Source organism: Ooceraea biroi, chromosome 1 (assembly GCF_003672135.1).
Source record: "Ooceraea biroi isolate clonal line C1 chromosome 1, Obir_v5.4, whole genome shotgun sequence".
Taxonomy (NCBI): domain Eukaryota; kingdom Metazoa; phylum Arthropoda; class Insecta; order Hymenoptera; family Formicidae; genus Ooceraea; species Ooceraea biroi.
The window spans coordinates 23,912,853-23,937,105 of NC_039506.1; the positions used below are offsets into that span (position 1 = coordinate 23,912,853).

At 43.5% G+C, this 24,253-nt stretch overlaps 8 protein-coding genes across 52 annotated transcripts in view; 5 read left to right on the top strand and 3 right to left on the bottom strand.

Moving 5' to 3' along the window:
• LOC105279352 (ubiquitin carboxyl-terminal hydrolase 48) overlaps nucleotides 1-1,656 on the bottom strand; it is a 47,761-nt gene extending 46,105 nt beyond the window's left edge. Inside the window, exons 1-3 of one of the 4 annotated variants that reach the window (XR_893915.2) lie at nucleotides 1,228-1,361; nucleotides 497-632; nucleotides 208-411 (exon numbers count right to left, since the gene is read on the bottom strand). Coding sequence is in view for 2 of the 4 variants with exons in the window: in XM_011339037.3 (XP_011337339.1) it covers nucleotides 208-411; nucleotides 497-630 (338 nt within the window). In the remaining 2 variants the exon portion in view is untranslated. Of the gene's footprint in view, nucleotides 1-207; nucleotides 412-496; nucleotides 633-1,227 lie in introns of those variants that run through there. The other 3 variants (XM_011339037.3, XM_011339038.2, XM_026968765.1) reach the window with 3 other exon arrangements.
• A 111-nt stretch (nucleotides 1,657-1,767) lies between these two features.
• LOC105279351 (gamma-glutamylcyclotransferase) lies at nucleotides 1,768-3,235 on the top strand. Its single transcript, XM_011339036.3, has 4 exons — nucleotides 1,768-2,006; nucleotides 2,118-2,416; nucleotides 2,615-2,719; nucleotides 2,956-3,235. Exons 1-4 carry the CDS (start codon nucleotides 1,902-1,904, stop codon nucleotides 2,975-2,977), a joined length of 531 nt encoding a protein of 176 aa, XP_011337338.1. The 5' UTR covers nucleotides 1,768-1,901; the 3' UTR covers nucleotides 2,978-3,235.
• Nucleotides 2,751-6,567, bottom strand: LOC105279379 (probable leucine--tRNA ligase, mitochondrial). 2 transcript variants are annotated; one of them, XM_020031669.2, is made up of 8 exons: nucleotides 6,457-6,567; nucleotides 5,959-6,166; nucleotides 5,433-5,826; nucleotides 4,474-5,354; nucleotides 3,995-4,348; nucleotides 3,682-3,922; nucleotides 3,356-3,593; nucleotides 2,751-3,113 (listed from the first exon to the last, which is right to left on the bottom strand). In XM_020031669.2, the coding sequence occupies exons 1-8, from the start codon at nucleotides 6,565-6,567 to the stop codon at nucleotides 2,898-2,900; spliced, it is 2,643 nt and encodes an 880-aa protein (XP_019887228.2). In that variant the 3' UTR covers nucleotides 2,751-2,897. The 2 variants fall into 2 exon arrangements, with proteins under 2 accessions (XP_019887228.2, XP_019887229.2); XM_020031670.2 differs by lacking the exon at nucleotides 6,457-6,567 and adding an exon at nucleotides 6,260-6,449.
• Nucleotides 6,568-6,809: 242 nt separating this feature from the next.
• On the top strand, nucleotides 6,810-8,868 carry LOC105279353 (60S ribosomal protein L13). Its single transcript, XM_011339039.2, has 4 exons — nucleotides 6,810-6,904; nucleotides 7,467-7,625; nucleotides 7,972-8,221; nucleotides 8,550-8,868. The coding sequence occupies exons 2-4, from the start codon at nucleotides 7,483-7,485 to the stop codon at nucleotides 8,814-8,816; spliced, it is 660 nt and encodes a 219-aa protein (XP_011337341.1). The 5' UTR covers nucleotides 6,810-6,904; nucleotides 7,467-7,482; the 3' UTR covers nucleotides 8,817-8,868.
• A 266-nt stretch (nucleotides 8,869-9,134) lies between these two features.
• Nucleotides 9,135-13,431, top strand: LOC105279354 (ras association domain-containing protein 8). Of its 2 annotated transcripts, none has more exons than XM_011339041.3 (10): nucleotides 9,135-9,590; nucleotides 10,020-10,130; nucleotides 10,215-10,526; nucleotides 10,763-10,883; nucleotides 11,009-11,250; nucleotides 11,336-11,488; nucleotides 11,573-11,689; nucleotides 11,771-11,910; nucleotides 12,121-12,428; nucleotides 12,513-13,431. In XM_011339041.3, exons 1-10 carry the CDS (start codon nucleotides 9,519-9,521, stop codon nucleotides 12,611-12,613), a joined length of 1,677 nt encoding a protein of 558 aa, XP_011337343.1. In that variant the 5' UTR covers nucleotides 9,135-9,518; the 3' UTR covers nucleotides 12,614-13,431. The 2 variants fall into 2 exon arrangements, with proteins under 2 accessions (XP_011337343.1, XP_011337342.1); XM_011339040.3 differs by having other exon boundaries at nucleotides 9,136-9,590; nucleotides 11,327-11,488.
• Nucleotides 13,432-13,569: 138 nt separating this feature from the next.
• Nucleotides 13,570-15,628, top strand: LOC105279355 (replication factor C subunit 3). Its single transcript, XM_011339042.2, has 5 exons — nucleotides 13,570-14,014; nucleotides 14,094-14,231; nucleotides 14,391-14,553; nucleotides 14,632-14,950; nucleotides 15,056-15,628. The coding sequence occupies exons 1-5, from the start codon at nucleotides 13,928-13,930 to the stop codon at nucleotides 15,411-15,413; spliced, it is 1,065 nt and encodes a 354-aa protein (XP_011337344.1). The 5' UTR covers nucleotides 13,570-13,927; the 3' UTR covers nucleotides 15,414-15,628.
• A 2-nt stretch (nucleotides 15,629-15,630) lies between these two features.
• LOC105279356 (succinate dehydrogenase cytochrome b560 subunit, mitochondrial) lies at nucleotides 15,631-16,944 on the bottom strand. Its single transcript, XM_011339043.3, has 5 exons — nucleotides 16,784-16,944; nucleotides 16,640-16,696; nucleotides 16,178-16,371; nucleotides 15,934-16,076; nucleotides 15,631-15,851 (listed from the first exon to the last, which is right to left on the bottom strand). Exons 1-5 carry the CDS (start codon nucleotides 16,801-16,803, stop codon nucleotides 15,747-15,749), a joined length of 519 nt encoding a protein of 172 aa, XP_011337345.1. The 5' UTR covers nucleotides 16,804-16,944; the 3' UTR covers nucleotides 15,631-15,746.
• Nucleotides 16,945-17,222: 278 nt separating this feature from the next.
• LOC105279361 (calcium-activated potassium channel slowpoke) overlaps nucleotides 17,223-24,253 on the top strand; it is an 89,524-nt gene continuing 82,493 nt past the window's right edge. For 35 of the 40 annotated variants that reach the window (XM_011339083.3, XM_011339082.3, XM_011339084.3 and 32 more), the window contains exon 1: nucleotides 17,223-19,122. In XM_011339083.3, the coding sequence (XP_011337385.1) occupies nucleotides 18,820-19,122 (303 nt within the window). In that variant the 5' untranslated portion in view covers nucleotides 17,223-18,819. The remainder of the gene's footprint in view (nucleotides 19,123-24,253) is intronic. The other 5 variants (XM_026968747.1, XM_026968750.1, XM_026968752.1 and 2 more) reach the window with 1 other exon arrangement.

A 24,253-nucleotide genomic window follows, 5' to 3' on the forward strand; every position in this document is an offset into this window, starting at 1 on the left:
CGCCCACATTCGACGATCAAATCGCACCTTTAATATTTAAGAAGAAAGTTCTTTGGTCTTACACGATTAACTGTAACGTCTCCAATTGCTTTGTGCTCGTGAGGAACCAAAAAAAAGAAAAAAGAAAAGTCGACAGATCGCAAATTATTATTCTGGTGAAGGTGGACACACAAACGGCATCAATGCGCTCGGCTGTACGTTGCGTACCTCATGTCCTCATTGTGAAACCACATTTGGATCAAACTGTTGACGTAGCAAGTAGCACCTAGATTTTTCAAGCCAACGTACTGGGTGGGATCGCGCAGTTCGGACAGAGAGCTCTCCAGGGACACTATCTCGGCTGGTTGCGACTTCATGTACTTCTCCTCCCCTAAACCTGTCAGACATTGGGGATTATTGGCGCAGTTACGTCTGAAACAGCAACACAGCGTATCCTAATTAGAGTGCCTGAGTGAATTCTCTCTACGAGTGTTCCCGGAAATCGGCCGCGGCTTACTTGCAACTTTTGCAACTCTTCAATCCGATCCTGTACGCCGTTTCCAGATGTATCTTCTCGATCTGTTCCGGGCTGATGCTCTCCACCCATGCCCAAGCTAGCTTGTCTAGATCAGTCTTTTTTGTCGGTGGCATGTCTGCGACGGGAAAACATTGCAGTCAGTGATCAAGTTAGTCCATTATATTCGACAGAACGTACAAAACGCTTGCATGCGAGAAATTTTTCGAGAATCGAAAAAATCTTCCTACAAAATCTCATGAAAAAGAAAACGCGAATGCGAGCGAGTTGCGTGCACAGGAAGCTTCACGATTACGCCTTGTAATCAAGTTGTGACTCGTCGCTTCATTTTTATTATCACAGGATAGAACAATGAGAGGAATGTGAAACTCACGACTCTTGGCGGCGCGTTCTCGCGATTCTTTCGAGCACAGGCTCGCGCAATTAAGAAAAAGGAAGGAATTCATTTCGATCAACATTGTGGCGAGTGGTGTGCGCGTGTCCGACAAGACGAATAGGAACTTGGCCAGGTCCGATAGGAATCTCGTGATTTTTCGCGCCATAACAAAACCCTGTCACGCCAGAGCGAGGAGAACACGGAAGCGGAACGATCGGACGTACCGACCGGCGCGCGGAATGACGCGTTGACGTGATCGCAGACCGAGGAAATAAACAGTGATAAACGGGGAAATGCGGTGATAAAGCCGCACGCGACGCGGCATGCGTATGTGTACCTGCTGCACTACACTCTCCTCCACACGGCGAGAGACTGACGGGGAGGTTAGGGAGAAACGCCGCTGTCGCATCCGCGCAGCATCGTGTCGCGTCCCGCCGGAGCCGCTCGTCGGTTCGCGCTTCGCAGGGTCGCTCGATCCGTTCCGCTCGTAATAATCGCGTATCTGCAATTTCGCGGCAGCCGCACCGATAGTATACCGCGGGGGGGTTACCACTCCGCAAACAGACAAACACTTCCTCAATCGCTCGCCGCCATATGCAATCGGCTGGTGTGGATCGCGTAGCGGAGCGCGCGTCGAATCAGCCGCTAGAATACGCGCGGTGGAAAAGGCGCGCGCGAAAAATCGGCGAGACTCTCAAGCCGCGACAGAACGACGCCGAGGGAGCCCCGACGAATCGCGCGCTCCTCCCCAGTGCCGCCGTTCTCGCGGACTTTCGTATTCTCGGCGTACCGTCATCGTGCATCGCGCGTATCTCGCGCGTTTGCGCGTGCGCATGCGCAAGCACATGACACACGGCATTCATCGCGCATCCCACACACATACACACACCAGCGACCGACGGTATTCGTGAGCCGCGAGTAGTCGCACACCGAATCGCACGTGAGGTGAACCACCTTGCTCGCTCACGAGGGCTTCATAACGCGCGATTGAGTACCTGTCTGTAAAAAAAAATGTCCAACACCTTTTTGTATTTCGCTTACGGGAGCAATCTGCTGGCCAAGAGGATACGGTTAAATAACCCGACCGCTGTAGTGAGGGACGTTGGTTACATAAAGGTAATCCAGTGCGAGAGATAAGGACGCATCGCTCGTCTCTATCCATAAATTCGCGAGTAAACCATATTATTCTCTCGTGTGCCTCGACGAAACACTCTGTATTCTTGTTAGAATTTCAGATTGGATTTTAACAGGTACTCGAAACGATGGCGCGGAACGTCGGCGACGATCGTAGAGACGGAAAATTCCACCGTGTGGGGTGTAGTCTGGCAACTGGACAAGTGCAACTTATCTACGTTGGATTGCCAGGAAGGTGTTCAAGATAACATATATCACGCGATGTCGGTAAACGTCGAGACTTGCGATGGTGCGACACTAGAATGTCGGGTGTACCAGCAGTGCGACAATCCAAAGGAGCGCGTGCAACCGGTGGATCTTCCGATGGACAGAAGGCCTTCACCGTTGTATTTGTACGTATCTCTACGTAGTGATTATTATTATTATTATTGTAGTGATCAAAATTCGGAATTCGAAGAATGCCGCAGGATCTCTTACCCACTGAATAAATAAATCAACACATTTTGCTAAATGTCCAGCTAGAGGCAGATTGCAAAACAATAGACGAGATTTAAAAAAAAGTTGGAATTATCATAGGGTATTTCTTACAGGGATATGATAGTAAAAGGGGCGGAAGAGAACAATCTACCTGCCAGTTACATAAAATTCCTGAAAACCATTCCGCACAATGGATACGAAGGGGAATACGACATCAGGTGAGTAGTAAATGAACGTATCTTCTCAGGTCAACAGTTTTTGTTGAAACGTAACATTTCTCTCTTATTATTAAAGACGTATCTCTTTCTGACATAATATATCAATAAATGTATCAATAAATATGTTTTGAAATATTATTATCGATACCTCATTGCGTACGCGTCAGCGGAAGTGAAGTTATAACGCCACATCTTCCTTCTGTTCTTCCATGGTTACGTACAACGACGCGTCACAGCCTTTCTCTGACTGAAGATTGATCTGTGATACATCCTTATTCCTTGTGTGCTGTTGATACGACGGTTCGAGGCTCACGTGGTCGAACGCTGTCTGCGTCGTCATCGCGTCTAACGTGCATCGCGGAATCTTCAGTTTCATAATCTGGCGGTTGTTTACCTAAGTACATCATGCTACGTAAGTGTATACGACACAAATCGGCGATTGAGAATAAAAATAATTTTGTAATTTACGTGAAGCGTACTGGGAAATCCAACATGTAATAAAGTTTATACGTAAAGTCTCATGAGCTTAATTAAAGGACCGAACCAACCGTTCGTTACTAATGCTCGTTACGTTTTGCAGTCATTTTACTAAAATGTTAGATATATTAGACTACATTCTCAATTTTTCACACTCACGTAAACATTTAACACGAGCTTGTAATCCATGTCGATCTCCGGCCACTTCTGCTCGAACACATTCTTGTCCAGACTGACCTCGTTCCCGTCTATGAGATGATTTTTCACGGAACAGAAATTCGCCCACAGCTCGGCGGCGAAGTGCGGAGCAAACGGGGCGAGCATTATAATTTGCGCGGCCAACGCCCGTTCGTACTGAAGGCTCTTTCTCGAGCACTCTTTGCTGACCTTCCGCAAGCTGTGATCGCAGGTCAATCAATTTCATTTAACGTTAGAGTATCATCAGGTTTACCAGATTGGAGGAAAAAAATTGTCCAAATATTCACCTGTTCGTGAGACCCTGCATCCTGGATATCGCCACGCTGAGCTGCTGCGATTCTATTATATTGAACGTCACGGTTTTCAAGAAATAATTCCGACTGTCGAACATGTACGCGGCCTGCTCGGCGTATTTGCGATCGGTGGGTTCTCGTTGAAGTTCCTCCAGCGACGTATCGTCGCGCTCGGATTTAAACTGTTTAACGGTGAGCCAGAGGCGTTTCTGCCAGTTTATTATACCAGGAATAGCTGCAACGTGCAATTACACGAATGAACACGTCTTCTGACACCTAAACCCCGGTCGATCTTTAAACAACTCACTGTCCTCTGACCAGTTCCTGGTGGACGTCGGCGCGACATCAGCCAGTACCAGTAACCTGGTTGTGTCCACTCCGTACTTGTCCAGCAAGTTGACGGGATCGACCCCGTTGTGCTTCGATTTCGACATTTTTTCCCAGTTCGCGGACACGGGCTCGCCCGATTTCGTAACGTACTGATCGTTCTCCTTCACTACGTCCGTCTCCGAGACGTATTTGCCGGTACTCGTGACTTTGTACGTTCTTCCCATTATTACACCCTGCACGAGGAGCTGTCTGAACGGTTCCCGGCACGGTACCAGGCCCTCCGAGTGCAAGAAATGGCTCATGAATCGGGCGTAGTAGAGATGAAGCACAGCTGAAAGATACGAGACTTATCAATTAATCTCTTCATCGTCAAGGATAACAATTAAGAAGCAGAAACACTTTTGGATCGGACAGTTAGGCCAGCGAAAGAGCTAAGGCAACATTGTTCCGCTGTACCGTGCTCCTTTCCTCCAATGTAAAGATCCACGGGAAAGCTCTCCTTGATCCTCTCCGCCGAGAACATCTCCCTCGTGTTTCTGGGATCGAGAAACCGCAGGAAGTACCAGCTGCTGTCCACGAACGTGTCCATCGTGTCGGCCTCTCTGATCGCGTCTCCCCCGCACTTGTGACACTTGGTCTGCAGCCAGTCCTTCATATCGCGGCTCGAGAGACCGTTGGACGGACACGACGTCGAGCTCGGTAACGTCACGGGAAGTTGATCACGTGGAACCGGCAGCGTGCCGCAAGTCGCGCAGTGAATAACGGGTATCGGAGTGCCCCAGTACCTCTGCCTCGAGATCAGCCAGTCTTGCAGCCTCGAGCTCACCGGGTACCCGCCTATCCCCCATTCCTTCGCCTTGCCGAGCACTTCCGTGATCTTTTGCTGCTGCTGCTCGTAACTGCGTATCGAGTGACGGGTGAATGGTATTCCGACCGCCTCCGAGAACTTGAGATCGTCCATCGAGGCAGAGGGTATGCCCAAACGTGACTGCCGCCACGGCGGATAAACGACCTTGTCGGTGACGAAGATCGGCAGCGGCTCACCGGAAAATGGATTCAGTACCTCCGCGTCCAGGGCCTTTATGCCGGCGTCCACGTCGTACGTGTGCTCTTCACGGTGCAGTATACTCGCGGGCGACACGGCGACGAATTTCGCGTACTCGACGAATTCCGGCATGTCGGTCCACAAGTTTATCGTCTTGGGGAAGTTGGGAATATCGGAAAATAATTGGAAATCGAAATTAATGCCGTCGCAGTCGCCTATCCAGTGCTTCTGCATCTTTACGATGTCCCTCCATTCCTTCAAAGTCGAATCGTCCAAGTCCTCCAGCAGTGATCTGTGAAGCAGCTAGTTGATTAGTCAAAAACGAACGTATGATGTCTCCTTGGAACGTCTTTGGCATTTTTGCACTCACTTTGCGAAGGCTGTCGTTCTGATGAACCATTGTTTCAGCAGTTTCTTTTCCACGAGCGCGCCAGACCTCCAAGACCGTTGATTGAGATCCACCTGTTCCTCGGCCAACACAGTCCGATCGACGGGATCCCAGTTAACGTAGGATTCCTTCTGATAGGCCAAACCTTTGTCGAACAACTTGAGAAACAACTCCTGCGTCCACCTGTAATACTCCGGATCGCACGTCGCGAATTCTCGCTCCCAGTCGAAAGTGTAGTTCAACATGTTCAATTGATTCCGCATCGTCGTTATATTTTCGTTCGTCCACACAACAGGATCGATCTTCCGCTCAACGGCAGCATTCTCCGTTGGCAATCCGAACGCGTCCCACCCCATGGGATGTATCACATCTTTACCTTTGGCAATATTTATTGAATTAAGTATGCTTCTTTAAGTTTGCTGATTTAACGTTGAGAACTCTTGTAAAATTACTTCTTGCAAAACATTCCAAAGAATTTTGATCATGACCATTTTCTTGCTAAATCTACCTTTCAGTCTGTAAAATCGAGCCACAGTGTCGCTTATCGTGTAAACCCTCACGTGACCCATGTGCAGGGCGCCAGACGGATAGGGGAACATGGAGAGGACATAAAATTTATCTTTCGCATTGTCGTTAGCGCTATATTTGCAAGGATTAACTTTGTCCCTCCAGTACTTTTCTATTTCCTTCTTTGTTGATACTGTGACTTCTGGTAACTAAAATTAATCGATGCTTGAACGAGGCACGCATAAACAAGAAACATGAAATACAAATTAACATATATAGAATACAATTACAAAACAATTTACCAAAACATTTTCATATAAAGAGGTTATAAACTACATCCAAAACAACGTTTATCACATATGTATTCGAATGTCAGAGGCGAGATAAAAAGTAAAATTGAAATAAGTTCTTCAGTGCCTTATAGACGCGAATTCTTATATTCGACGTTTAAACATTCTGCGTAAAATCGGCGATAAATATTTAGCAGAAAGGTTTTTACCGACAAGATATCCACTGCGGTTGTCAGACGCCGGCGAAGGATATCAGTGACAAATTTTCGCGTCTTGTATCGCGACATCACTTGAAGGGAGCACGATATATTTTTCATCATCGTTAGACTCGATTCTTCCCGTGTAAATTTAAATAATACAAAATAAGATACTTTTTATCCATTCCACTGCGTGCATCCAAATACGTTCATGTGGGCCGCCATTTTACTGGACCACGTTAGATAAGTCTGGATTTGTAAATTATATTATTTTGGTTAAAGTTATTTCCTCGCTTTGAAATGTTAACTCTTCTTCGATGTAATTAATAACATAATTATTATTTTGTCGATTCGTACCGAAAAATATTTTTTCTGGTCGAAAGGAGTTTCAGTTTCGTGAAGCGCCACTTCTAGTTCCTCCACGTTTCTTTTTCCGGTTTGCTTCGCGTGAGTTTAGTTGGTGAGTGGCTTATGAGATGTATTAGATCTTGGTAAAGCGTATGCATCTTGATATTTGCGTAATGTATAACATTATAAATGCGTAACGTTTTATATTTCAAATTACTTTGTTTAATATATATAATATATATAAGGAGATAATAAATACGATTTTGTCTAGTTTACAGCGATAGAGAGAGGTTAGAATTCGATTGTTGTCATTAATTTCAGTTTTCCACTCTGTAACATTTTATCCTGACTTTCGTTCACGAAATCACGAAATTTCAACAAACTTTCAAAAAATCTCAACGAGGTAGCATCGGGTTTTTTTAGATAAATATCAATAATTTATAAACATATTTGCACATGTCGCTTACTGTAAATGCCAGCCAGACAACCTCTTACTTTTATAATAAGAAAAGTTAAAATTGTTAAATATCGTAAACTATCTTCTTTCTCCCTAACTTCTTTCTCTCTCTTAATATTTTATATATTTATAAGTAGTTCTTTGCAAATAGCTTTACAATTAACACATCGTGTAAAATTAAAGTACATTGTAAAATGTTCTCATGGTATCATTGCAGATATTAAATATCAATCATGGGTAAAGGTAATAATATGATCCCAAATGGCCATTTCCATAAGGATTGGCAGCGATACGTGAAAACCTGGTTTAACCAGCCAGCAAGGAAACTCCGCCGCAAACAAAAGCGTGTCAAGAAGGCACGAGCTGTCGCACCTAGGTATGTATGCACGCAAGATTTATCACGTGTACATTTAACTCTGTATATCTATATTACATATACTGGATTGTAACAAAAGTTTGTAGCGTTATTTTAATAAAATTCCAAGACAAAATTATGTATATGTGCACAAATATTTATTCAACTATATGCACTGTCTTGTTCTACTAATATTTGCCATTTTTGTAGCTTCATGATTCCATTTTTCCAGAACTTGTCATCTTTTTTCATTAAAAAAATTAAACAATATTACAGACCTTGTTACAATATATAAAACATATTTTCCTTATTTTTAATGTAAAATTTATTATTTTCTTTTAATAATAAAATGTTTACTGCTTTCCAGGCCTGTAAACCTTTTGCGGCCTGTTGTGCATTGCCCAACATTCCGCTACCACACGAAGGTTCGTGCTGGTAGAGGTTTTACTCTGGCCGAATTGAAAGCCAGTGGTCTGAACAAGAGATTCGCGAGAACGATTGGAATTGCAGTTGACCCGCGCCGGCGAAACAAGTCCGTGGAATCGCTGCAAACGAATGCTCAACGCTTGAAGGAGTACAAGGCTAAATTGATCCTCTTCCCAATAAACGAGAAGAAGGTACGTTGTTGCTGTAATCGTCATATTTTTTAAACCAACTCCGAGTTGTAGAATGTATCTTTCACGCTGCCGTATGGCACACTTTCACCGTACTAATATGGTATAATTATTGAAATATAAATCTCAATATTTGTGTAACAATTGTCGGATAGTGTGTTGTACAATGACATTGCACATTAATTTAACAATCTGAATTTATTGACAAAAATTTTGACACAATGACGCAAACCTTATTGTTACGAATTCATATTTAAAATAATCTACCTTTTCGTGATACAAGATTACAATTTTACCCAAAGTGTATTAATCCGCTTTTTCTAATTTTTAGCCGAAGAAGGGTGACGCGACTGAAGAGGAGAGGAAACTCGCCGTTCAGATTACGGGAGATCCTATGCCCATAAGACACCAAGCACCAGCCAAGGCGAAGGCTCGCCCCGTCACCGAGGAGGAAACTAAATTCTCGGCATACGTAACTCTTCGTAAAGCGAGAGCAGACGCGCGATTAGTTGGCATACGCGCCAAGCGTGTTAAGGATGCTTCAGAGAATCCTGATGACGTGACGAAAGTCGCTAAAGATAAGAAACCTAAGAAATAAATTCTGTAAATTGTTCTTTACGTACAAAAAATAAAATTCTGCGATACTAAAACTGTTTTTCTTCTTTTAACCCTACAATACTTTCCTTGGATCGCAGTGAGAAGTTGACGCTTGTTTTGACACACTTAACATCCAGTTGATTTCAAAAAATGACGCAAAAATTAAGATAATTAATCAAGATAAATTAAATGAAAAGAATTATGATCGTTTTAACGGTCGGTTAAGGAAAGTGGATGACTTAATTCAGAAAAGTAATAAAACCGTATATATTTATTTAATAAATGCTCTGCATCAGTTGCGACTGACATTACCGATCGGTACTGTCGTAGTACACATGCAATAATGACTTACTGCAAACTGTCGCCCGTGTTGTGCATCACCACAAGTGTGCACCTCAATTTCGATAATTATTCATCGCGACTCGGAGGTGCCAATTTGCCAGAATGAAGCGGTGAACATTAATTTACCGTAGCCTCGTTCCCTCGTAATTTATAATTAAGCGATTGCGCGAAAATAACTTGCCTCGCTCGCGTTCGAAGGTGAATTCCACAGTAACAGTAAGTCATGTAAGAGGTTATAGCAACAGCGTACATACAAAGAGAGATAAAGAACAGCGAGTTCCGTGTGTTTTTCTCGGCGAGAGCTTACTTTACGATGCACAGAATCACGCTGGAAATTCCGTGTCGCTGATCTCGCAACGCGATGGAGCTCAAGGTGTGGGTCGAGGGGATACAACGGATCGTATGCGGCGTCACCGAGACCACCACCTGTCAGGTATCTATATCATCTGCATCGTTTAATGACATATTGCGGAGATTAGTGCGACATATGTACACGTCGGACAACATGATTTACGTTATAAAATAATTCTCGATATTCCGGCGTTAATTTAATGGAGAGTGATCACTTTAAGAAAGAGATTATTAGTGCATTGTCAATATTATATCTACTGTCGTAACAAAATAATACTTTTAAATAGGAAGTAGTGTTACATGCGTGTGTATTTACATATAATTGTCATACTGGTGTAATAAATTTATATATGATTTATTTTATGAGAATAAATATATTATTCACATTTATTGCTTAATAAGTGTTTTAATATAAATCATTTTAAGAAGGTAGTTTTGTTTGTTCTGTTTCGCCTTAAAAGCATTCTTGTTAACTTCAAGCGAGCTGCTGCTAATGACTGTTTAATTGCAGGATGTGGTATACGCACTTGCTCATGCTACCGCTCAAACAGGTAGATTTACTTTGGTGGAACGCTGGCGGACCAATGAGCGTCTGCTGGCGCCTTATGAAAATCCTCTGAAGGTCAGACATAAATATCAAGAAATTAAAATTAATATATTTGTATACAAAAAATAACAAAGCTGATGATGTATTGTGTTTGAACAGATCTTGATGAAGTGGGGCGAATATTCTTCGGAAGTTCAATTAATCTTGAGACGCTCCACATCAGAAAACAACAACAAGACAACTGCACTGTCAAACAGTCGCTTGACATACGCGCCACGTACAAATGGATTGCCAGTTTTGTTATCTGAACATGGAACGGGCACTGATGTGCAAGATGGGACCAAAAGCATGCCAGTCACGCAAAATACGGACTTTGACGACATGCAGGGAGGATTGGAGAGAAATAGGGATACCAGGAAATCGTTGACATTTAGTGGATTTCACGGAGGTATCACAGAAGGCAATACAGAGGTAAACCTATGCCTTTAAATAAGAAGCAATGTTACATGCATACTTACATATAATTGCCATACTAATATAATAAATTTAATTTATAATTTATTATATACAAATAAACGTATTATTTATTATTTAATAAATATTTTAATATAGGCGCTTTAAAAAATAGTTTTGTGTCTTTGTCATCTATATATTGTACCGAAATTTAATTTTTATGTGTATACACAAATAAATAAATGTTATCGCAGATTCAAATGGAGAACGTGGCTGTAGTTCAACCCACACCACACCTGAAGAATAAGGACATGAACATCCGAAAGAACACCCAGAAACCGACGCAGTCGCCCACGCGAGGAACCAATACCGAAAGTAAGTAGTTCTTTTTATATAATTTATCATCTGTTCATATTAAACGTGCTGATGCGCTCATTTTACTTACGATAAATTTGTTTCGCTCGTAAGAATTCGTCTTTACATTGTTATTATTCTTCCAGTTGCATCGCACTTGTCGCAGAAGAAGGTGCGCGAGGTTCCACCGTACAGGGAGCCCCCGGGACCAGCTTCGCCACCGTTACGGACTTTGCCGCCCTACCGAGACCCACCGCCGCCGAATTTGAACAGCCCTGGAAGATCGCAGTTTGTACCTGGGATGAACAGCGGGAGCCCTCACGTGCACAAGGACGATCAGCCGTCATCCAGCAATTCCAGCATAAAGTTGAAGAGGAATCTTATACAGGTTCTGCTATACTATAATTATGCACGGTATATAATATTATTTTGTATATTTTCAACGTCGCTCCTCTCCCTCGTAGGAGTTCCAGGACGCAAAAGTGCCCACGCAATCCGTGAATCCACTTCCTGCCACGGCGCAGAACATGGCAACTGTTGCTTACACTCAACGATACGTTGAGCTCTTGAGACTAGTCAACAAACAGCGGGATACCATCAACGCTCAGCAAGCTGATCTTACGAAGGTAGGTAGTTACACCTGTAATTAATAAATTATAATGTAATAAAATAAACTTACAAAGATCTGTAATGTAAATTATTTATTTCAGTTTGATGCAGAAATATTATATTGGGAGACGAAGAACAGGGAGCAAATGCATCAGATGGATTATATTTCGCAGGAAATGAATCGCATCGAATCTACTGGCCGTATTATTGAAGAACAGGTACGCTAATTATCGTTTTCCCTTCCGTTTTCTCTTTTTGACATTAATTTACGACATTCAATTGTCGTCTTTTTCGATCAGCTGAAAGAATTGGCTCACGTAGAGGAAGAGAGCGAAATAGTCAGGCAGCAAGAAAAGACACTGAAGTCCGAAATAACGCTGCTGAGATCGAAACTTGCCAATTGCGAGACGGAGCTGCTTCAATGTAAAAATAAGATTAGGTAAGTGATTGATGTATTTTTTTTCGAAATTCGTAAACACTTTTATCCGTAATATTTTCCGATATTGTAATCATATTATTCTGGAGCGAAATATAAAAAGTCTAAAATATAATAAGCACTTATCTCATTTGCGTGAGATACATTTAATTTATCGAATATAGAATTTTTGCCGCAACGTTTTCTCTTTCACGATAAAACGCGTAATCGCAGGCTGGTTATGGAGGAGCTCGCGATGGAGCAACACAACATAAGTCGCGAGTCGGACGAGCGGCAGATGATGGAGCGGAAGATAATCAGCGAGGTGGAGCACCTGCAGAACGAAGTCGAGCAAGCGAAACGCGCGACCGAGCTGGCTTCGCAGCACGCGGAATCACTCAAGCTGGAAGTGGTCAATTTGGAGTCGGCTATTGTTGAGAAGAAGTTGCAAGTGGAGAGACTGGTAGCCGACATGAAGGAGGCGAATCTGCAGAGTCTGGCAGTCGCATGTTCGGACGAACAAGTGAAATCTCTGCTAGAAGGCACTTATACGCATTTCTCATGTTTTCATTATTTTTTTCACACGCAACTAGCTGATGCCATATTTTTATTTCATTTTTTTCTAGGTGCTCATAAACCTGGCAGCACCCGCAAAATGATAGGATCACCGAGACAATTGGAAACAGCGGTGCCCACCAGCAAAAATCCACACGGCGTCTGGGTGTGAATAGAAAACGATGCATCCGACGACGCTTTCTCATGTGAGGAATGTATCAAAGAATACGTATCGCAAATTATTACCGTTTATCGTTTTACCGAATACTTAAAGCAATTTCTTCATGCATTTATTATTGGAAAACTGACTAGAATTATTGTTACATACCTAGATCGTCAGCGAGTTTTATTTTGTACTTAATCTTCTGTATCATAGTATATCTTGTTCATTCACGAGATATTTTATGAGATTGTTAATCAAAGACATATATTTGTACGTAATATATGCATGTAAATTGTTACAATATAAGCCGTATATTTTTGGAGACACGTAGCGTCTTCTACAGAAAAGTAATCGTTCGTAAATTATTAGGAAAAGAAAAAGAATTACTTTGATCTCAAGTACTGCGTTCTGTTAACGTTTGTTAACGAAAGAAGTTATCTAGGATCAATAGTCGTCTAAGATGTTTAGCCGCTAATTCGGATTTCCTTTAATAGAGAGCAAAATAATTTTAAAAATCAAAATTACTGGTGCACCGTTATAATATTATACTTGTTAGTAGTTAGGTTTACAATTAGCTGTTTATAGTGAACGTTCAGATATTTGCCATAGTAGATTTAATTATAATTTTGTACTTAAATTAGATTGATTATATATAAGTTAATATACATATATGTAACGATGTGTTAGTCTACGTTATTAACAGCATAATTATTGCATGATATATCTAGTATTCTTTCTATGTGTTACGAGTATTACACAATTGTTTTATACACAAGTCTCATTTTATACTTACAACAGAATTTTTATTAAAGATATACTTATTTAAATATATTGAGAATTTTATTTAAACCGTCTTTTCTTATAACGAGAACTTTTAAAAATAGTACTTGACTTTTAAATTTTTTATAAGAGATAGTGGAGGCTGATAATGGAATTTTCAGGAACTAAAAACTAGAGCTCGGAAGCCGAGATCTGATAAATGACTGATGAGATTTCCATTCTATGCATTCTACACACTCCTTGTACCTTCACGACCGGCTCCGATTGTCGGTTGACATGTTTTCGGTGTTTCCGTGCCGTTTAAAGTTTGCTTGGTTATGTTGTCGCACATAGCTGAAATGAAATAAATTATTATTAGTTTTAATTTTATTGTGCTTTAATTGACTTCATCGTATGAATTTCTGTTAAATATTGTTATTACTAATTTGTATATATAATATCTGTGGAGTAATTTAGAAATTTACTTTTGTTAGTGAAATACAATAGTATTTTGGAGACCGTGTTTGATACTCGTTAATAAATTTGCTCGATTAGTATAATAAAATGAGTTTGTGGGTTGACAAGTACCGTCCAACGACGCTCGCGAAGTTGGACTATCATCTCGATCAGGCAGAGGACTTAAAGAATATGGTCATTATTACATAAATGTTGAATTGTGTTAAATTGATTAAGATGTAAAAACTCGATCATCTGTTTTGTTTAAAAACAGGTACAAAAACGGGACTTCCCACATTTGTTAGTGCACGGACCACCCGGTGCAGGAAAGAGAACTCGAATAATGTGCATTCTAAAGGAACTTTATGGGAGCGCAGCGGAGAGATTAAAAGTAGAGACGATGCACTTTGAGGTTTGACATAATTTTATTTCTCTCTTATTTTGATGCCAAAAATTGGAGATTACATAGTTTGAAATTCTTGTAATTAATTACTATAAATATAAATTATATTAACATAAATTAACATAAATTATATTACTAAAAATAATACATAGATAACACTTTTTATAGACAGCGTCTAAGAAGAAATTAGAAATATTGACAACAAGCAGCAATTATCACACAGAGGTGAATCCGAGTGATGCAGGAATACACGACAGGATCGTCGTGATGGAGCTGATAAAAGCGACTGCGCAAACGCATCACATAGACATAGGCCAGAAAGAGTTTAAAGGTACGAAGGAAAATAGCCGCCCATAATTTATACAAGAATTAAAACCGGCAAATCTTAACTTAAATGTTGTTTGAATAGTGGTGCTGCTGTCAAATGTGGATCAGCTGACGAGGGATGCGCAGCACGCACTCCGCCGAACGATGGAGAAGTATATCGCTTCGTGCAGGTTGATCCTCTGTGCGAACTCGACGTCGCGAGTGCTGCCCGCGATCCGATCGCGATGCGTGCGAATCCGGGTTCCGGCGCCGACGCCTGCCGAGATCAAGAGTATCTTGCATTCCATCTGCAAGCGCGAAGGGCTCACCTTGCCGGACGAATTTGCGAATCGAGTGATCGTGACTAGCGACAGGAACCTCAGGCGAGCGATATTGATGCTCGAGGCTTGCAAAGTCGAACAGTTAGTAACAAATCCGTTGCATTCCATGGGTGGGACTCGCGTCGGTTTTTAAATCACGAATTTTTCTCGCCATTTCCTTTGCTAAAAATCATTTTACTTTCTCAGGTATCCGTTCACCGCCGATCAGAAAATACCCGAGCCAGATTGGCAGGTGCACATACGAAATACGGCGAGCATGATGGTGTCCGAGCAGTCGCCGAAGGTCCTTCTGGATATACGCAACAGATTTTACGAGCTACTGACGCGCGCCATACCGTGCGACCTGATATTCAGGGGGCTGCTGCAGGAGTGCGTGAAGAACTGCGACGATCAGCTAAAGAGGGAGATCATCGACGTCGCGTCCGAGTACCAGCACAAACTGATACGGGGCTCGAAGCCTATTTTCCACTTAGAAGCCTTCGCCGCACGGTTCATGGCGATTTACAAGAAGTACATTGACTCATCCTTGGAAGGCTTCATGTAGGCTCTTTACTTGCTCCTATATTTTTTATAGTACATTTATATATATATTATGACATACGATTACAATTACTCCCTCGATATTCTCAAGTGATTGAGCATTGTAAATACGTTGGCGTGAAAATAATTCAAGTTCCCTCGTTCCTTATTCTGGAACTATTTTGTTCAGCGTGTCGCTTTAATATAATAATATTCAACAATAAAAGAACCAATTATATGTTAGTTTTAATAACTTATATTATTCTGTTATTTATGCAATTAATACAACTCGATCAAACTTGAAGTAGTCTGCGAAAACAGCTAATTTAATAGAAGAATCGTGTGACGAACAATACGCTCACATCATTGCGAGCGCGAGCGCGGAGATTACCGACAGTCCGGTTACTAAGTATCCAGTACTGTATACTTCCTTAATTGTCAGAAGCTGTCCCAAGTCCCACATCTGCAAAAGTATTGATCAGTATGAAATTCAAGATTCGTCTCTGGATGAGTAAGATTATATTCGTTGTACAATCATTTCGTACCAAATGGCGTAATCCGTTGAATGTGTGGAAAGTGGCAGGCAGTGCGAGTAACGTTTTCCCAGCGAACAAGATAGACGTGGGTAGACACAAATTCTGTACCGTTTCTATGAAGCAAGGTATGCCTCCCGGTATGAACAACGTACCTGAGACAGCAAAATATTTTTTCTCCCTTTCTATTTTCTCTCCTCCTATGATTTGATTAAGGAGAAGCCAGATAGAAGTCGAGTATGACGGCACATCTTACCTAGGCCAAGGAATATCGCGTAGCTGGACAGCATCATGCCAGTGCTACGATGTGTTATTGAAAGCACCCATGTCAGTTGTATCTGGTAGATCTGCAAGTGTGGCGACATCGGTCTCTTCAGGCGCATGTTCCTCTCGTCGTGAGACTCGCATGCGATCATGTTCGGCGAAGCGGTGGGATTCGCATTGAGCGGACTGAAACGCAAAGTATTTTATTATATCACAGTTTGCAAAATGTGTTAAATAAAAAGATTGGATATGAGAATTGCTACTTCTAGTTAAAAATAAAAAATATTGTGTATTTGACATATATAGCTCGGAGTCATATTATCATCATTTTTACGAATTTATCTGATTTATTTATTAAGAATTATAACGAGCTCATATTATCAGTTTATAATTATTCTCTATTGTTAATACAATGATGACAGTTATGTAAATGTGAGGTTATATAAGTTCTCACCTGCACTTGTACAAGCATCGAAATTGTCGGAAATCGACATTGCGCCGGCACAGGAGTCTGAAAAGTGCACAACATGTCGTTTTTATTTCAGACGAATAGTAAAGTAGCGCAATATTGCAATAAATATAAAAACTCGCAGTCTACCTCGTATAAACCAGTGCCATTTTTGTAAATATAATGTATTTGCGACGGATGATAAGCAAATGCCAGTCTGACGGCTACGGTCCCTTATGTTTTTATATTATTTACATCCGGTGTAAATTTCCGACGACGTGCATCCCTAAACAAACGACGAACCATAGACAATTTCAGTCGAAATACAAACAATCTGAATTAAGAAAAATAATAAATAATTTTTCCTGCATCCGATCGGTAAGATTGCAAGCCAATATCATCTACACCGAAACCCAACGAACGAGTAGCTTGCTCGTTTTCACGATGAATGACGCCGCTGTACAGTTTCGCGCGCGGCAGCCGCGGCGTATGCAACCCGCCCGACCACGGTGCAAAAGCAGTGACGCACGTTGAGGCGCAGCCGCGATCGCGGCGCGGGCGACACGCCGCCGCGCGTTTTGCGCTCGTACTAATTTAGCCGTCTGTAAGGGTGGTGGGAGGCAGGCCGTAGCGAGAGAGCGTGCGTCTACGTCAGGAAAAGCTCCGAGCTTATTGGTCCCGGTCCATTGTTGCGTATTGATTGCTGCGGAGCAGTGGTATGGTCGTCGGGACACTCGGTCGTCCTCGTCGTCGTCGTCGTCGTCGTCGCCGTCGTCGGTGGTGCTCGGCCGATTAGGTTAAGAGGAGCGGGTGCGCGGTCAATCGCGGATAAGGGAGAATACAGCCCGTTTCTCGTTGCATCGTCGTCGTCGTCGTCTTCGTCGTCGTTGTCGCGCACTTTGTTCTCGCGTTACGTCGCGCTACGTTACGCGCTCGCGATCAGTCGCGCTCACCGCGGCGCAATCCACGCGTACACGTATAATTGTGTATGTCGTATAAAGAAGAAAATTAAAAAAAAAATAGAGAGAGGAGATATAATAATATAAGTAAATATAATTAAATAAATATATATACATATACATATATATATATACGATTATATACACGTAAGCGGGAGTGAGAAAGGAAGAGAACAGCGAGGTACTCATCGCGTACTCGTGCACCCGTACGCGCGCGCGCGCGTATGTAACACGCGGCAGTGGTGTCAGTGGGGGTTGTTTCTCCTGTTGTTCCCCGTCGCTGTGACTATCCTTCTCCTGGACTGGGACCTGCAGGAATACCTGCGGAATCAGCAGCGGCGGTGGCGGCCAGCAGCTGCCGCCGAGCGTGGTGGTGAAAACCCCCTAGACCTCGCGCGGTTCACACGGATCCCTCCATCAATCGGGACGGATTCTGGATTCGTGATTACGCGAGAAACGGCAAGCGTGGTGCGCGTCTGCCAAGGACAAGGACACCGAGAAGCGCGGAGTAACAGCGGAGTGGTGCTCGCGGATACCCAGCGGGAACACCATCGACGTACCCACCATCGTGGGGTGTGCGCTCGGGAGTACATCCGCGCAGAAGGGTAGCGAACCCTCGGTCGGACAGTGCGTCGCCAGGGCGGCAGTGATCGAGTGGTCCTTCGTAGTAGACACAGACAAATAGACATAGACATAGTGTACAGTACAAGGGAATCGAGGGAAACAAGTGTAGGTGGTTGATGGAAAAAGGGAGAGTGCGAGAAGGGATGATAGAGAGGTTGTGAGAGGGTGAGAGTGCGCGCGAGAGATCGAGAGAGCGAAAGAGAGAGAAAGAGATAGAGAGAGAAAGAGAGTGAGAGAGGAAGGGAGAGAGAACGAGAGAGATAGATAGAGAGGGTGAGAAAGGGATAGAGAGAACGAGAGAAGAGGACAGTTCCGTGGCGCTAGCGGGTGTGCGTGGCGGGAGAGGTGAAAAAGGGAGGAAAAAGTGAGAGAGCGATCGACGAATCTCCTCCGGCCAGCGCGCGCTGACAAAAGCTCGTGGTTGCTGGCACCGCGAGGACGCGAGGGAACGCGAGGGTCCCGCGGCGCGTCGCGCGAACCACCCTCGAAGGCGGCGCGAAATTATGAAGCGCATAAAGTGCACCCTACTGGCCGTCGCAGCTGCCGCTGATCGTGATAGCCGCCGGTGAATGTGTGACCCGGGGGCAGCAGAGATCCGCCGGGATGACGACCGAAGGGACGACCGAGCAGCCCCCGGTAGACGACTGCCTGAAGGAGCGGAAATGGTGGTGCTTCCTGCTGTCAAGCATCTTCACCTTCCTCGCCGGGCTGCTGATCGTGCTGCTCTGGCGCGCGTTCGCCTTCCTCTGCTGCCGCAAGGAGCCCGAGCTGTCCCCAAATGACCCGAAGCAGAAGGAGCAGAAGACGGCCCGCCAGGGCAAGGAGTTCGAGGGTACGTTTATGACCGAGGCGAAGGACTGGGCCGGCGAGCTGATTTCCGGACAAACCACCACTGGACGTATCCTGGTGAGTTTGTGTTTCTCGCTATTACGTTTCTTGTGTTGTTTTTTTTTCACGTTGTCACCTGTTACGACAATATGTATATGAAGTAGAGAATCGCAAGAAATACGTTGGTATATGAGCGATACGCAATGATGACAATGCTCTGAGCTTTTATTGATTTCAGAGATTCGAGATGTTAACTTTAGTTCGTGATCTTGACCTAAAATTCAAAATAAAATTGTCGCATAAAATCACTTTTACTTTTGCAAGAGAAATGTAAACGTTAGACTAGAATATCGAGATGTTCGAATTCGAATATTCAGCAATATTATTTTCATGTACACCTGTTCTCTATTCAAGGACTAACAACATCAAGTATCTTAAGCAAATATAGCTTTCCTATCGCGATAAATGTATTGAGAACTCTTCATTTTAAGAATTGATTATACCGTTTACATTTCTGCGAAGAAAACTTTCAAGTTATTTAAATATGAATATTTATGAAGTACTCTGTGACGTATAAAAAATCTCTCCCAACTTTGCATTGACTTTATATTCATAAGAATTGAATAAAACAGCAATGTGTATTCATAAATTATGTTAACTTTGCAACTGTTTGACTGTATTACAAGTAGCAAAGAAAACTTTTTCCTGAGAAAGACTTTTCAATTCGAAACATTGAAGCAAAGCTACGTTTATCAAACTTGATAAAGTTCTTCCGTTGCAATGTGCCATTGAATTTTACTGGCAATCGGACCGCCAGAAAATTAAATGCGATTCGATTAAATAGGTCGTGTACGCCGAAAGGGGAGGTAGAAAACCTATTTCAAAGAAACCCCCGATACGAACATTAAACTGGGGAGTGCGGTGGAACGGAGGATACAGATTAACAGTGTTCCGTGCAGATTCGTGCCAGTCACGAGGCGCCATTACCGAAAATTCGGGTCGGCATCAAACTGTCGTTTAAATCTAATCGAGTTTCAAAGTTCTCGATCTCGATCTGACTTTGTAGAATGATACCACGGCGAAAGGTTTCTTCAAGGCTCTCGTCCTCGCACCCCCCGTAATTGTATCACGCCGCGGTGCCCTTCACCGGGACGCAAGATTGGCGTCGCGCGTCCCGGATGTGCCACGGGGTGAGAATTGGTGGCGAAATGTGTATACACGTAGACTCGCGGCCACTTACACGTGTACGCGCGCGTGCGCGCACCACGAGGCACCCCTAGTCCCGAGCTCGCGTACGAGGGAGTCGTGGCCGGTGACCCAGTTTTCGTTCGTGGAACCAGAAACGGCGCCTCGCGGCAGAGGGGTGGTTTCTACGCAGTGCGTGTTCCAGCCCAGAAGTGCGTTTCCGTCGCCATCGCGCATTCCGATCCGGCACTCTTTCTTTTGCCACCCCTCCTTTTGCCATCCTCGTGTTCGTTCCTAGAATCGTGCACCAGCCGCCCTTTTCCTTTTACACCCTCGGAGAGTGCCTCTCCCATATTCCCTCGCTCCCGTCCCCGGTCGAATGCGTTAAGTCGGTCGGGAAGGCTGCGCCCAATTTACGAATAGCTTTATTCAAATTTTATAGCTAGTCGTGAAAGGCTGCCGCCCTATCGGGAGCGTAAATCGGCAGGGTGGTACGATTTACGCTCGCGGATGTTACATCGGGAGACTTTTTACGGGAGAGCTAGCACGAGGCAGCAACATTGTGGCTCTCGTGGCTTCTCTTACACCCTGGAGATGGGAATTGCATGGATCGCTTGCGAGTTGCGCTTGTTCCGCATTTTTTAACGACGCCAAGGATATTATCGGCGTCGTGCCCTTGCGAAAACTTGGCCCGCTCGGCCATGGATGCCGAGACGGCAGATTGCAGTTGACCGTCCGCGATCCGATCGAGTCACGTAGAATCCGACGGATAGCAATTACATTCCAACTTGCGGATAATGGGAACTCGGCTAGATTTCCGATCTCGGCTTTCAATCAGAATAGTCAATAGCGAGCGGCACGTTCGAGTAGTTAATCGAAGGTCCGTTGAGCGACATCGACGAAACTACTTTACTCTCTTACAACAAATGGAAATCCGTTGTTTAGCGATCAGAATATATAACTTGCAATCCGAAATCGCGGATCGTCATGCGGATAATCTGTAGTTCAGAAATCGAGTTGGATAACGGGAGTTGTAATCAGTCGACTTTAATCCCTGGGTTGTGATCTTTCTTGTGGAGCGCGATAGATTAAATAGTGAAAAATTCAGTGTTTGTTACATTTACAAAAATAATGTAGCCACTGCGTATATACGTATATTGTGCAACAGCTTCTGACGTCAGAGTTATATTATTAAAGAGAGGTGTTTCTATGGAACGATGCGAAGCGAATCTTGAATAATGCATGTTCCGTCATTTTCCCGTCATTTTAATTAATACATTTTAAGGGATTATTCTAATTACTCTCAATTCTCGAGCAATCTGATTCGACCGCAAATTTGTCGTTCCAGATAGACGTTTGATGGCGGTTGCATAATCGCGTTAAAATCCGTTCGGTGATCAATTAGCGATCGGCTTGTGTCTGACGGGGCGCTGACTATTACCACTTTACGACAAAGCCTGCACGGCCGAATAGCGTGTAGCGGCGGTTCCTCCCGCTCCCCGCCGCGGTCGCGGAGATCGCATATAATACAGATGCTTCTATATTACCGCGCGATACGATACGATAAAGATATTCATCGCAATGTTGCTTGTTAAAATATTGTCGCTTGTTAAAATGCATGCGCCGCATTCTGCAAAGGAAATGGGATAGTAGGTCACGATAACATCAATACTTCCGAGCTAGAACAACTAACGTCATTCTGCAGCTTAGAGTAAAAGAACTCTATTTTAATGTTTCTGTATTATTATATTATTTTTTTATATTACATTATCACGCCGTTGCGTGTATTCTTTGCGTCATATTGTGTCATGTGTTATGTAGCTCCGTATGCTTTTAGGAATAGACGATCCTTTTTCTGAAATGAAACATTGATGTATATACGTACATGACATAAACGTACATAACGCTCTTTATTTTTAATATTAAAAATTGGCGAACATGATGGAATTATATTTTCTTTACATAAATTTCGCGATGGCTGTCACAATAACTAATCCTCGGACTGGTGGTTGTAGCTGTTGCTGTATATCTATAAATTTGTTGTACGACGATTGGGGATGATTCCGTCAGCGTTGTTCAACAGCTAGATCACGAATTCGTCGCTCGTAAGTCCGTTACAGGACTCGTTCTTCAAACTCGATTTGATACTTAAACCAATTTTGCGAAATCGGCTTCCAGCGTCTCAATTTGGCATACTTGTTCCGATGAAAGTGGTTAACGAAGCGGAATTGTCGGGGAAGTCGGAGCATCACTATCGTATCATTATGGACAATGCACGCTGCGTAGAAAGAGACAAAGGAGCAGAAGAAAAGAAGCAGAACGAGAACCGCCGACGATACCAGTTGAAACTTTTATTCGCTCGCGATCCAACATTCGACAAGATGAGACGGCGAGGGCGTTCTATCTTTGGAAATTTCCTGTATTCGTCACAGCCTCGATGCGGATGGAAGTTCCATCGTGCAATCACGTTGGTTCACTCCGGCCGTCGATATCGGCGCTGACAGTTACTTCCGCGACAGCGAAAGATGAGAGTAAAACGATAACGTTATCCGAGATTAAAGTTATTTTAGCGCCGGAGCCTAGCTGAAGCTGAATGTTGGCCATTATTGTCATTTTCTCGCGGAACAACTGTATCTCTTCAAGTTTGTGGCGTCTCAACTCTTGCACCGAGGTTCACCGCGTTACCGGAAAACCGATGTCCGAGGCAGGACATGTTTAATTCAGCGCGACAAAGATCAATACGCGAGCGTAATCGAGCAGAGCGGTTCGAATTTCGTGATGTCCTGCGAGGTCAGATGATTATAGCAATGCTATCGATAGTAGACGACATTCCTGTCGGCGGATCAGAAGAAATAGCGAAGCGATAGATAAAGGAGAAAGAAAAATTGATTTTCCGTCTGTCCATCCTCTCGCGCGTGTTCTCTCCCTCTTTGTGGAATTGTATCTTCGTATTTGGTCTCGGAGCTTTTTGCATCAAAATATATTGAGTCGCTATCCATTGTCTCCCCATAAAGCCAGTTCCAACTTGGAATGGTCACGGTATATGGACGTATATAGAACGCAAAATGGGAAACCTCCAGGCAAACCGTTTTTTGGATTTGATAAGAGAGGAAGAGATTTCTGCGGACACGAAATAAGAGAGAAAACCGATAAAAATAATACATGTATCTCTCCATATCAAAGATTGGTAAATCGAGAAGCACGTATCGAGAAAAATATTGCGTAAAGCCCGTATCAGACTACGTATTGGAGATTAGAGATTGCGAATTGGAGATTGAAATTTGACCAATCAGAACAAAGCAATTTGGGTCTGCTTTGTTTTGATTCGTCAAATTCCAATCTCCAATTCGCAATCTCCAATCTCCAATACGTAGTCTGATACGGGCTTAACGATACGTTGATTAATCCGTGCAAAATGATTGTAACTTTAACGTTGTATTACATATATACAGACATAGCCGTCAAGTTAGATACAACAATAATCGAAGATTTATATGGAGACAGTCATGAAGAACCGTGATACGATGTAACGCAATGTAACCCTGGCGTCTGATATTATAATCCAATGAAAGTAGTGCAAAGTCACTATCGGAGCGTCTGCATGCTGACTAGAGGCAAAGTCTTATTTCTCGCGTTAGAACTTATCAAGTTACGAAGAATATCCGTCGCGGCCGTCTCACGGGGAATCCGCCGAGTATGTTTAATTCAGTATGATACCAGGCCGCCTGGCCGCCTGGATCGATACGCCAAGTGTCGCGAAACGAAACCGCTAAACCGGCGATTTTTTCGCGAGAAACGCGAGGGACCACTTCCCCTTCGGGGTGTGCGGCGAGAAGATACGCAGCAGGAAAGAATCGCCGAAACGTGAGCGCGAGAAAAAAGGGCGGAGGAGCTGAGAAAGAGCACATTCATCCACTTCCCGTCGGAACGGCGGCTATAATTCGTTTCGTGCACGTAAAAAGTGCGTGACCGCGGGATCGCCCATATCTTTCCGCCGCTGTGAAACTGCGAACGTCGAGGGGAG